The sequence below is a fragment of the Hordeum vulgare genome, chromosome 2H (assembly GCF_904849725.1).
Source record: "Hordeum vulgare subsp. vulgare chromosome 2H, MorexV3_pseudomolecules_assembly, whole genome shotgun sequence".
Lineage (NCBI taxonomy): Eukaryota > Viridiplantae > Streptophyta > Magnoliopsida > Poales > Poaceae > Hordeum > Hordeum vulgare.
The window spans coordinates 39616444-39629664 of record NC_058519.1 but is presented as its reverse complement, the minus strand read 5'-3'; the positions used below and the strand labels follow the sequence as shown (position 1 = coordinate 39629664).

Genomic DNA, 13221 nt, shown 5'->3' with positions numbered 1-13221 from the left:
CTTCTGCCCCGTGCATGCTGACAAAACAGTGTAATACTAAAAGAAACTCATTCGAATTCTATAAAGAAAAACTCATTCAAATCCTACTAGCATCACTGACCAGATCGAAAACTGACCCGTAGAGTACGGCCGGAACAAAAATTGAATCCGGTCAACTCGCCATCCTGCACATGTCACACGCAGAGCAGTCGCAAACCTAAAACACTGACGCAGAGGGGAAAACTGTTTTCACTCATCTAAAAATTAATTTCACTCAAGGCAAAAAAACTTATTTCAAATATTTCAAAAACCGATTTCACTCATTTCGAAATTGATTTCACTCATTTTAGAAAAAACTTTGAAATAGTTAGTTTCACATGTTTTAAATGCCTAGTTCCAAAATTCTAAAATAACAAATTTTACGTATTTCACACCAAAAAATGTGCCGTGTATATGAAAAGCATATTTCCCTTGTTTAAAAAATTGGTTCCACCCAATTCAAAGATCATATTTCACTATTTTCAGAAAGCTAATTTCACTTATTTCAAATGTTGAAATTAAAAATGTTTGAATGTATTCAAGATTGATCCTGTTTTAAAAGTCTTGGCTAATATATAAAAAAATTAAAAAACAGGATTTTTTTTGAGATATGAACATTCTAAATAGTGAAAAGGGAATAAAAAGTGATGGATTTGGAGATGGAGAGAGGAGAGATAATGTGAGAGACATGCATCCCATAGGCCATAGTTTGTATAAAAAAAGCAGGATAATGCATGCGTCCTCTGCATATGTATGGTGGGACCCCAGATAGGGAAATACGAGCCATGTAAAGATGAGAATACCTTAGGGCATCTCCAACAGTTTGTTGGTTAACTTGTTGGTAAAATATGACATGTCATCAGCCAACATCTTAACATACAACTACTCCAATGGGTTGTATCTAGTTTGCCCAATAAGATGTGAGGTAATAAATAAGGTGCTCTCTTATTCTACATTGGAGCTTGTGCAAGGGTGTTGGTTAATTTACATACAACCTTGCTCTTTTTCTTCATTTATTGCATGACACATCATCAAAAATCCTATGTGTCAAAATTACCAACAACTATCTTACAACCATTGGAGATGCCCTTACCTGTATATGCACGTAGTCCCACAACTTTAAAGGTGGCAGCATCCTATTGGTTTCGAATCCACCGGTAGCTTCTGAAACTGGCTAAGGCTGGTTGTAATGGGTAGTATCATATACTAGTATCATGCATATGATACTAGTATATGATACCACATCCGTAATGCATAGTATCATATGTTAGTATCATACTCTCTCTGTTCCTAAATATAAGTCTTTCTAGAGATTCTACTAGAGGATTACATACGGATGTATATAGACATAATCTAGAGTGTAGATTCATTCATTTTGCTTTGTATGTGGTCATCTAGTAAAATCTCTTAAAAGACTTATATTTAGAAACGGAGGGAGTAGTATAGTTCATTTATTGCCATGCAAGACACATAATAGCACATCATTTAATATGATACGGTATCATAATATGATACTCAACCCTCTCTTTCTTCATTTAATTCTATGCCACCTCATCAAAAGTGTCTAGTTGGCATCCATGATACTATCTATGATACTACCATTACAGACAGCCTAAAAGAAGTTTGTGCAACAATGGCTTCCTTCCCCTAATCTCCTGGCGCTCTTTCCCCAACTCCCAGCTCAATTCCCCATTCCCTCAACCCTAAGCCGCCTACAGCTTCCCAGCCACTGATATGGTACCCAAACCCCACGAGCTACACCACGGCCCCAATGGTGCCCGGGAAACACGCCAGATACGATGACAACAGCTGCGGCCTACCTAAGAATGGCCATGCCCGCCGCTTCGCCGGCAGATCATCTTCACTGGTGCACGACCGAGAAGAAGTGGCGCCGTCGCTCGACCCTGCTCCTGCTTGCGCCAAGGAGGAGGGCCGCATCACCGCCCTCACTAACGACGTCCTGGGCACTATCATCCCCCCTCTCTCCAACGATAACGCTGCATGTACACACGCAATCTCCCAAGGGCGGAAAGACCTGTGGCGCAAGTGCACCCCACTCAACATCGACGACCGTGACATCCAGAAAAGGGAGTTTGCAAGACAACCTAGTCAACCTCATCTCGGAGATCCTCAAAGCTCCACGCGAGGTACGCGCCCGTCGCCTTTCCCTAAGCACGCTATGTCGTCTCTCCGACGATCGAGGTAGGTACCCCATCTTCGACGGATGGTTCCGGTCCAAGGTTCTCGACTACCACGAGGAGTTCCATTTCAGCTACCAACGGATGAACAACACAGAACAACTTTCATGCTGGCGAGTCAATGTCGCCGCTACACTCGTCCATGTTAAACTTTTCCTCCCTTCGAGTCGCCAACTTTGGTTGTTGCCATTTCCCTAAGAATATCTTAGCCTTCGGTGTAACTTTCCCAAATCTCACCGACCTCACTCTCTTCCGGGTGACAAACTCCCAGAACACACTCCATGCCATGATCGCCGCATCTCCAAATCTTACCACCTTGTACCTCAACACATGCTATCACTTCCATCGCGTCCACCTCAGGTCCCAAACTCTTGTAAGGTTCACCTAGACTCCCTCAAAAAAAAATCCACCCAGACTATGGTACGATGGAGGAACTCATCATTGTCAACACTCCAAGCTTACGAAAACTCCTGCTCTGGGATGCTGATATTACGGTCCATGAATCATACACATCCTCGTTGACACCTACACAGCTACATGATGTCAACCTTCGTCCAGGTTTTTTTTTTCTGAATGTATTCGCCACTTACACTTTCATTAAAATCCAATGATCTGTTTGCACCCTCTTACTTAGCTACTCACTACTTTTATTAATTATCTTTCATTTTTTCATGATCCAGGAAATGGTTGAAAGCAGTCTAGTGTCATCACTACTAGTTGGAACCTTTAACAGTGACAATGATGTCCACCCTACATCTCGGCAAGACAATACTCCAGGTATATATTATCTTTTTCGAATGTATTCGCCACTTACACATTTATTAAAATCCCAGTGATCTGTTTGTAACCTCTTACTTAGCTACTCACTACTTTTATTAATTGTCTTCCATGTTTTCATGATCCAAGCAATGGTTGAAAGCAGTCTAGTGTCGTCACTACTTGTTGGAACCTTCGCAGTGGCATGATGGCAAGACAATACTCCAGGTATATATTATTTCTTCCAAATGTATTCGCCAATTAAACTTTTATTAAAATCCAGTGATCTGCTGCAACAAATTACTTAGCTACTCACTACTATTATTAATTATCTTCCATGTTTTCATGATCTAAGCAATGGTTGAAAGCAGTTAGTGTCATCGCAGCACAACGTAAAGATCTTGAAGCTCATTGTCCATGGTCTTAGGTTAAATCATTTCATTGACATCCTCCAATGCTTTTCCTGCTTACAATAGCTTCACATAAACGTGAGTAGGGTCGACTCTTCCTTTCTTTCCGCAATCTTAGTTAGCTACTACCTCCGTCTTGGTTTATCAGCCTCCATTGTATTTTGATTCAAACTTTGACCGTTGATTTAGTTATAAACCATAAAATAGTATTACTAAAAACCTTTTTCAGATCTGAATCCAACAATATGACTTTGTGACATACAACTTATATTTCGTTAGTCAAATCTACGGTTAAAAATTGGCACAAAATATGAAGGAGACTAATAAATCCGGACGAAGCTAGTAGCTTTTACTCTCTGACTTCACCAAGATAAGTTATTTTGCCAACCGAGTAATACTTGCTCCCAAAAGGATGTGAAGTGTGTAAACCATCTTTATATCACAAGTGTGTAAACCATTTTCTAAGAAGTTCAGATGTCTGAAACAACACAATTCTACAACAATATGATACTTCTAGATTCCCAGGATGCAAAGCATATCAACAGAAAAACGTATGTAATTCCAAATGGAAAACCCACGATAGTCTAATGTAAGGTAACCAGAAAGAACACAGGTCGATCACCAAGTCCAACCAAACTTCGAAACAACACACAGCACAAGGGGGGATGAACCCAAACAAAACTATCCGGGTCTCTACAACGAAACAATGCCATATAAATAGAAAGAATTGGATAAAAATTATGCCTAGGAGGGGCAAGGGAAGCAGTACGACTATGAACAAATAAATCTAAATGGAAGTACTTGTTTGCTGGTAGGTCCACTATTATAAGGTGCTATTACTTCCACCTGCAGATACAGAGCTACCCTCTGACTTCACGGCAGCCTCTGCGTCCAACTTCACAGCCACTGATCCTTTGCCAATGTCCAGCCCCTGGAACTGCCCAAGCAAGTCTTGCTGCATCATATCTGGGAACATGTTGGGGTGGGATAGCTTCTGGTGGCGTGGGACATCAGGATGAGGTGGTTAAGAACTGGGGTGGCAACTGATGAACACTTGAATGGTGCTGAGGTGTGTGTTGCACGGAGAGCTGGAAGAAAGATGGATTGTATGGGAAATGATGCATTTCCGCATTAGATGCTTCATCGGGGTCTGTCATCTCACTTGTAGCGATATTAAGCTTCTCCACTTCCTGCTTGAGTGCATCATTCAGAGCTGCAAACATATGGGATTTTTGTAGCAAGGAGGACGTCTCCGCAATGCCATGTCCATGACGTGGAGAAGAGGTTATCCTCGATGGTGGGACTTCAGGGGCGCCACCGCCGGGGCTGGCCTGGCTAGGGGCCACCGGGAATGGGCGGGAGCGGGCATGGGTTCAGGTAGAGGTTCAGGATGCACCCCGGCGAGGGCTTTGACGGCATCAGAATTGCGGTGGCAGCGCAGGCGTGGGTTCCTGTCTCCGGAACTTTGACCGCGTGTGGGTCTGGACACAAAGGCTTCTAGTGGAGAAATATTGTACTGAACTGATCTACTCAGTTTGCTAGACTGTGAATGTAGCCTAACACCCAGTGCAACGCCAAGAAAAATAGTCATGTTGAACGCAAAGGGACGGTGAAGAGGGTGGTACGAAGTCAAACAGGTGACAAAATTATCCAGTGCAATGTGTCACGTCTGATTCAAAGACAAGGTTGCCAGAAGAGATGGATTGAAATATCTTTATTTTGAGTTGGTGAGATTAACTAGATGACACAAACTGAGCCTGTAACCTACCCAGGGTGTTTAAAGCCCTATATACACATATCAAACTGAATACATGCCATGTTTCTTTCCCTATATATAAAAGGACAAGCATAATAACAGCAGCAATTCAAAAAGGGTATAACAATACCAGTATATATACTTGGCACATAAAAAGACCTGGAACAGTTGTTGACAAGCCCAAGGAAGCAAAGACATTAGTAATTTTGGATTTGTGCACTCCAAATCATGTGGTGTGTACAGGTTAAAAACAACACGGAAGGGCCACATTTCCAGACCTATATCTGGTGTGGTGTGTATAGTCCGTTCAAGGAAACACCAATAATTGTACTCCCCAATTCATGCTAAATACGGATATCCTGAAGTTCTCTCATAATATTAGAAGGTAGATGCAGTGAATGATATTCAAAGGTAAATGCAGCACGTGTGAATGCAAGAATATGGAATCTCGTTCCATATAAACCCACTTAGACAGGCACTATAGACGCAGCATGCAAGGAGATTGCAATCACGTGGTGGAACAGTCACTCTGAAACGCGGTGAGCCCACACACATGCAGGAAGGAAAAGCCGGCCCAGACAGACACGGACCACTGACTGAATATTGGCTCTGAAGCCGTACCATGAACTATGCCTTGAGGATTCTTCTAGTAGTACTAAAACAGGACTGGATATAGTGCGTGTGTGCAGCTATATGTGGGGATCATGCGACGGTGGACTGCGATAGCAGCGGATCGGAAAGGCTTCCACCTTTTCGAGTGTTTCTAAGTACACATTACGTCATAAGATAGGACTTCTTTTTCTGTGAATAAACGTCGTAGGACTAATCAACCATGAGCAACTGGTACTTGAGCCGGTAAAAGATAGTTGTAGACGTGTGTAAATTGTCTTTATATCGTGTATACCATTTACTAAGAAGTTCAGATTTCTGATACACCATGGTTCTACAACAATTGATACTTCTAGATTCCCAGGATGCAAAGCATATCAACAGAAAAATGTAAATTTCAAATGGAAAACTCATGATTGATTGTCTACATGGTAATCAAAGAAAACAGACTGATCACCCAGTCCCCCTAACTTCGAAACAACACGACACATGGGAAATGAACCCAAACAAAACTACCTAGATCCCTACAACCAAACAACACCTCATAAATAGAAAGAATTGGATAAAAATTATGCCTAGCAGGACAAGGAAACCAGTTTGAGGATGTAAGACTATGAACAAATAAATCTAAATGAAAGGAGTGCTTGTTTGCACGTAGGTCCATAATTAGAAGGTGATATTACTTTTCACCTGCAGATATGGAGCTACCCTCTGACCTCACGGCAGCCTCTGCCTCCAACTTCACGGCCGCTGATCCTTTGCCAATGTCCAGCCCCTGGAACCGCCCAAGTGAGTCTTGCTGCATCATATCTGGGAACGTGTTTGGGTGGGATAGCATCTGGTGGCTTGGGACATTGGGATGAGGTGGTTGGAATTGGGATGGCAGCTGGTGAACACTTGAATGGTGCTGAGGTGCATGTTGCTCAGAAAGCTGGAAGAAAGACGGGTTGTATGGGACATGATGCATTCCCGTATTATATGCTTCATCAGGCTTTGTCATCTCACCCGTAGCAATCTTAAGCCTCTCCAGTTCCTGCTTGAGTGTATTATTCAGAGCTGCAAACATATGCTATATCTGTTATGACTTTTTTTCAAATATTATTTCTGTAAGATCTGTTTGGATACGAAGTTATTTGTTCTATGTCAATCTACAGAGCAACAATGAGGCTCCTTCCTGTACAAAATTGTCCGAAACAATGGAAATCAAGAGTTCACATGATTATACTAGTCAAGGTAATAAAAATCTCACCATCACGCAGTTGAGCTTGCAGTTCCATGGCCTGCAACCTAATCTTGAGCTCTGTATTTTCTGCGGAAAGTCCTGTTGTGTCTCTCTGCCACCAAGATATTATTCCTTAAAAGGATATCCAGCAACTTTATGCAAACAATATTTTTTATAAAGAAGTACATGCTCAAATATAAAACCCGCAGCTGGTCAGAACTTAATGCATACAACATTACAAACATCATGGATATCAGAACCTAACAGTTCTGGATTTCTGGTAAACAGAGTTACAGCGTTTCATTGCCTCATGCTGCAGGGTATCACCCTTCAGCCCTCCATATTGTTAATATAACCACATACAAAAATCACTTCAGCTGGTTTGGAACTACCATTTCATATGAAAATATCATGGTGACTGGTGATTCACCAAGCGTAAAGCAGATGCAGTTTGGTTGACACCGATTTCCATGTATTAGGTGCAGCTGGCTTCTCAGTGCAGTTTAAAAGGCAGAATTACTATGGAGTGTGTTTTCTTTTGTACAGTGAGAACAAGGCAAGACGATGAGGGTTTGTGGCCTGTGCGATCGCACAGATCCCCCAGAATCGTAGGACCCCAACCGGAGGAAAAGACCATGAAAAAACGCCCAGTTCCTATGCTGGCTGGGTTTTTTTTTTTTTGCCTAGGTCGTCCGATTCTATCCGAGAGAAAACTGTAGAAGGACGCGCCAGATGCGGACACATGTTATGGTGACACACCGACATGTATGATACCCAGCCAGCAGGCCCCCAGTCGGCCATGTATGGTGCCTCACTCCTTCAGGCCTGTTGGTAAAATATCAAATAGGAAAATAAGGCGGCCGCTACTGAGCCTACTCACTACGTACTACGGCCGACTGGTCGAGCATGCGTTCCTCTGCAACTTCACGAGCGAGAATAGTGAGGCGCCGCCTTGCCTGCTTCGGTGAGACAGCGATAGATTATGGTCGCCCTCTACGAGTCGGACATGTGTCCGGCCGTTGTCCTCCGGATTCACAACTACAACAGCCATACAGTCACCCCCACATACATTCCAAGGTAAGTCATGAGCCCGTAATTAAAATAGATAACGAAAACACTACATTAAGTTATTTCTTTTTTATACAATCTTTATCTGGAATGCAATCCCTAACAGTACAGTAGTACTAGTCAGGCAGGCATGTAGTTGATTATAGGATTCATGTGGCACACTACCTGTAAACTAATTTCATATTCTAAAATATTATACGAAATAACACATAGTTGCACCGGAGCCCCAAATTTCTGGAGACGGCCCTGCTGACAACGCATGAACTAACATAATAATGATAATACTGCAATCCATGAGGCAAACAGATGGATGAAGGTTTACCTGAAATAGCGTCAGTTGTGCCGAAAGAGTGGTAGCCTCCGTCTGAAGAGTATGAACCTTCCGCTCTAATTCTGTTATATATCGAGCCTTTCTTTCCTTTGACCGAGCTGCAGACTGTCTGTTCGCTAGAATTCTGAAACAAAGAAAGCTTAGGAATTATATTGGCCATTATTCAATGCAGCCAGATAACAGCCTGCTGGATAAATACATTTACATGGGCAGAATGATGGTAAATACAGCATAGCCTTAAAAGAAAAACATATTCTCTTTTGGAGATGGAAGGGATCATATCCTATGTGAAGTTCTGATGCATCAGCTTTCCACAGCTGGGACAAATTTGATAGGCTAAGCAGAAGAAAGTAGTTCATAACCAGTATAATTTATCTATTGCAATCAAGATCACCTGATACTAGAAATCTGTGCGAATGAAACCTACACGAGAAATAAAGGTATTTATATAACTTGATTGCAGTAAAAATATTTGCTCGAAAAAAAGCATATGCAATGCTGTTTAATGTACACAAAACAGGGATATATTTAAGTTTCAGCTAGTTATTCCAAAATAAACAACAAATTTAAAAGTCGATTACGATAACTTCATTGAACATCTTGCAGATCATTAACGCATGAAATAAAGAAGGCCTAGAAAATGGGGCAACACCGTAAAACAGTGCAGACCTAAGCAACATGCAACAAATCGCCATCTCCCGCCTCTTTCACTCCACGTGCTTTGTGTATTTAAGAGCTTATTAAATAACTACATGGCAGTAAGAAGATTTTTGGACTAAGATAATAACATATAGAATAAAACACATTAAATAATTATATAACACTACTACATCATACATAACCCCATATTACAGAAACTTGTTGAAACGAAACATATTTATAAGCAGACGTGGATGTAACCAACTGGTACAGGTAGAACCTATATCACAAATACACATGACTAGGTATTGCATAGATAGATCACAGTAAAAAAGATTGAGGGAGAAAATTAACCAATGTATAACCAAACTTGATGTAAGCTAACGTAGGAAATGGTTAATCTGAAACAGAAGAACTATAAATTCAAAGATATGCCCCGCAAGCTTCATTGAATAAGTAGGAGACCGAAAGAAAATGATAACAAAGAAGCCATAGCCAATGGAGAGAAAATACCATAAGAAGGCGGCATGCGACATTCGTTGCCATCTCCCGCCCCTTTCATCCCATGCCCTTCGCTTATTTAAGAACTAAATGCCACGGGCCGCTTTTCGAACAATGACAGCAACTTGGAGAACAACAAAATTAGCATTTGAATCACTTCTATGGGTGCTTGTATTCCAAAAGGAAACCCACATAAGCGAGAAACGTCCGACCCAATTGAGCTGGCCAGCAAGTCCTGTCCTAGGATCTGCCTGTCACTATCCATCCAGATTCAAGACCACTAACACCAACAATATCCCGTGATTTGGTTACGCGATAGTCTAGAACCTGCACTTTTTCTGGCACATTTCTTTGCTTGCAGAATCAAGGCTACCTAGGCCACAACTCTTGCTAGTCCTTCAGGGCGCTCCGTCAATTGTTTATCAAAAGCATAATCAAAAGTAAGAGCTACTTGTAAGTTGTAACCCTAGCATATCCTACCGACCAACCACCAACTCAAAATCCAAGGGAGCCTCGGAATGCGGCGGGTCACCTCTTGGCACGCTTGGGGTCGACGGAGGCGAGCTCAGAGAGCTGCTCGGAGGACATGGCCTTCTTAGCCTCCAGCACGTCGGCGAACAACCCCCCGCCCCCGCCGCCATCCTGCTGGCCCCCCGGCCCGCCGCAGCCCATGGCGAACCCGTCGAAGGACGCGCTGTGGCGGTGCTTGGTGGGGCGCGGCGGCGAGGAGGACGTCTCCGCGGCGCGGTCGCGGGCGGCGCCGGCGATCTTGTCCATGTCCATGAACGTGGAGAAGAGGTCGTCCTCGGAGCCGATCTCGTCGAAGCCCCCGCCGTCGGCGTCCGGGAAGCGGAAGGGCATCTCAGATCTGGCGCGGCGGTGGTGGGACCGCGGCGGCGCCGCCGCCGCGGGGGCCTGGCCCGGCTGGGGGCCGCTGGGGATGGGCGGGAGCGGGCAGGGGTTGGGGTTGGGGTTGGGGCTGAGGTTGGGGCCGCGCCCCGGCGAGGGCTTCGGCGGCTCGCCGGGCTTGGGCGGCATCGCCATTGCGGTGGCTGGCAGCGCAGGCGCGTGTTCCTGTCTCCGGACACTCTGACCCGCGTGCGTGTGGGTCGGCGGAGGCGTAGCCTACGCTCGGTGCAACGCTATGAAAAGTCCTCACACACTCACTCACACTCACAGGCTCACAGCATCTCCACGCCCAACCGCCTAAAAACGGTTTGCACTGTCGAAATAGCAAAATATAGCACGTCCAAGTGTACCGGCTCCGCGGTCGTCGTAAAATATTCCACCCGCCGTCTCAGCAGACGCTGTAAAAAACGCATAGCATGCGTCCAACACAAACAACATACGAGACTACAAACAAGTTTTTTAAATGATCACAAATAAAAATAGTCAACAATAAATAGTTTGCTTTTTCATAATAGTCAACAATAAATAGTTGGACACTACAACATCAAACACATAAATCATCACTCTCATTTCGTTGGTCATTCCATGTCCACCACTCGATTAGATCTTTCTGAAGATCATTATGCGTTTCGGCACCATACCTGGCCAAACGGGCTGGCCCGGCCCGCCATAATCGTGTCAGGCACGGCACAGCCCGCCTGGGCCCGATTAATACACGGGCCGGCCCGGCCCGCGTGCCAGCCTCCCAGGGCCAAGCACGACACGTGGCCTAATCGGGCCGGTCCGCGGCACGTTAATCTCTCGCGTCCCTCTCCCTCACGAAAAAAAACGAAAAAAATTCCTAATCTCCCGCGCCCCTCTCCCTCCCGCCCGCCAGCTCTCCTAATCTCCCGCGCCCCCTCCCTCCTGCCCGCCAGCTGGCCGCCTCGAGCCCCGCGCATCTGCCCCGCTACCCCACATCTGTCGGCCACTCGGCTCCCGCTGCCAACGGTCTGCGCTGACCGCCCCCTCTGCCAACGGTCAGCCCCACGCCCCCTCGCCCCCTCCCGCGGTCCCGCCTTGCTGAATATGCGATGCATGCCTGGATCGTTGATTCGCTGGTCGCCCCTCCTAATCGTGATGTGCCGGGCTGGCACGCGGGCTGGGGGTGGCAGCCCAGGCACAGCCCATGGCGTGCTCGTGCCTGGCCTGGGAACGATTAGGCCGTGCCGGGCCCGGCCCGTGTCGTGCCTGGCCTGCGGGCAGTCGGGCCGGCCCGGCTGGCACGGCCCGTTTGGCCAGGTTTGTTCGGCACGTCGGATGGCAATGATAGGAGGCAACAAATCGGGCCACCCTCGAAGCCCGACGACGCACTCGGGATGTCCCATGAGCTTATGCTGAGAGTAGTCTAAATCTTGGCCACGCTCATTCTAGATGATCATGTTATGCATGATCACACATGCGTGCATGATGTACCAAGCATCTTTTGATCCCAAAATCTAGTCGGCCCTCTCACAATAGCAAATTGGGCTTGCAAATTCCCAAAATCTCTCTCCACATCCTTCCGAGCCGCCGCCTGAGCATTGTGAAAATCTAGATTTTTCTTACCTTTCAGTTTTTTCAACGGCTTCACAAATGTTTGCCACTTTGAGTAGATGCCATCCGCAAGATATTACCCATAGTTGTATGTATGGCCGTTTGCTACAAACTCCATCGATGGCAGTTTACCATGTGCAATCTTATTCATGAGTGATGACTGATTAACAACGTTGATGTCAATCAAAGATCCAGGCATTTCAAAAAAAGCATGCCAAATCCAAGTATCTTGATCGGCCACCACTTCAAGGATTATAGTGGAACCCTTTTTTGGCCGTGGAATTGCCCATGCCATGCCTTAGGACAGTTCTTCCAACTCCAATACATGTAATCTATTGAGCCAAGCATACCTGGGAACCCACGAGCTTTGTTCATCTCCAATAGCCTTGCGACGTCTTCAGCATTGGGAGATCTCAAATACTCCGGGCCAAACACTTGCACAATTTCGACTCTGAAGCGCTTGACACACATGATGGCCTGACTCTCACCCATGGCCAAGTGGTCATCAACTAGATCAGCCGGAATGTCGTATGCCAACATACGCAAAGCGGCTGTCACCTTTTGAAAGGTGTTATGCTCGAGTTCTCCGATGACATTCCTCCTCTGCTGAAAAAAAACAACCATGGCTCGCTCGTTTCTCTACAATGCGCCTGAACAACCCGGTGCTCATCCTAAACCGGCGCCGGAAGTACGACTCGGGGTACACGGGATATCCACAAAATAGTGTCTCATCAATCTGTTGTCGGCATCGATCTTATCCCTCCAAATTTTCTGCCGACCCATAACCGAACAACTGTGGTTCGGTTTTTTATTGATGTGCATAGCTAGGATCATTGTAAGGTCCTCCTCCTCTTCAATATCAAATTCTTCTTCGAAAGAATCATATGACGAACTCATCTACAGTATTGAATTTAAACTAGTCTACAAAACTACAAAAAACATGCACCAAATTCATTTAAAAATGTCAAGTTGAAGCAAGACATACCTTGCAAGCGTTTTGTTGAACACCTTGTGGGCGTCGAGCGGCAGTGGGCGGCCGAGCGCTCTACGTCGGTAGAATGGGGCGCGCGAGGGGCGGCGGGGATTAGAGGGAGAAGGAGGAAACAAAGGCGGTGCGGGCATAGGCCTAGGAAGCGTCGTCGGGTCGTCGGAGCAAATGGGGTGGTGAGGGCGGCGCCAGTGCCTGGATCCAGTGATGGGTAGACAATGTGCTCGAGTCGTCGCTGTCC

The 13221-nt window shown here is 45.4% G+C and overlaps 1 protein-coding gene across 1 annotated transcript; it reads right to left on the bottom strand.

The window, feature by feature from the left end:
• Positions 1-6124: 6124 nt before the first annotated feature.
• On the bottom strand, positions 6125-10688 carry LOC123424710 (transcription factor RF2b-like). Its single transcript, XM_045108377.1, has 4 exons — positions 10041-10688; positions 8360-8492; positions 6997-7081; positions 6125-6803 (listed from the first exon to the last, which is right to left on the bottom strand). The coding sequence occupies exons 1-4, from the start codon at positions 10550-10552 to the stop codon at positions 6427-6429; spliced, it is 1107 nt and encodes a 368-aa protein (XP_044964312.1). The 5' UTR covers positions 10553-10688; the 3' UTR covers positions 6125-6426.
• Between the last annotated feature and the right edge of the window lie 2533 nt (positions 10689-13221).

What these genes read in the sequence shown, in the direction of transcription:
- LOC123424710 (XM_045108377.1), bottom strand. Translation starts at nt 10,552, where the DNA reads ATGGCGATGCCGCCCAAGCCCGGCGAGCCGCCGAAGCCCTCGCCGGGG. An exon ending in CACAACTGACGCTATTTCAG is followed by an intron (nt 7,082 to 8,359) that starts GTAAACCTTCAT and finishes TCTTGGTGGCAG; the next exon opens with AGAGACACAACAGGACTTTC. An exon ending in GCAAGCTCAACTGCGTGATG is followed by an intron (nt 6,804 to 6,996) that starts GTGAGATTTTTA and finishes ATATGTTTGCAG; the next exon opens with CTCTGAATAATACACTCAAG.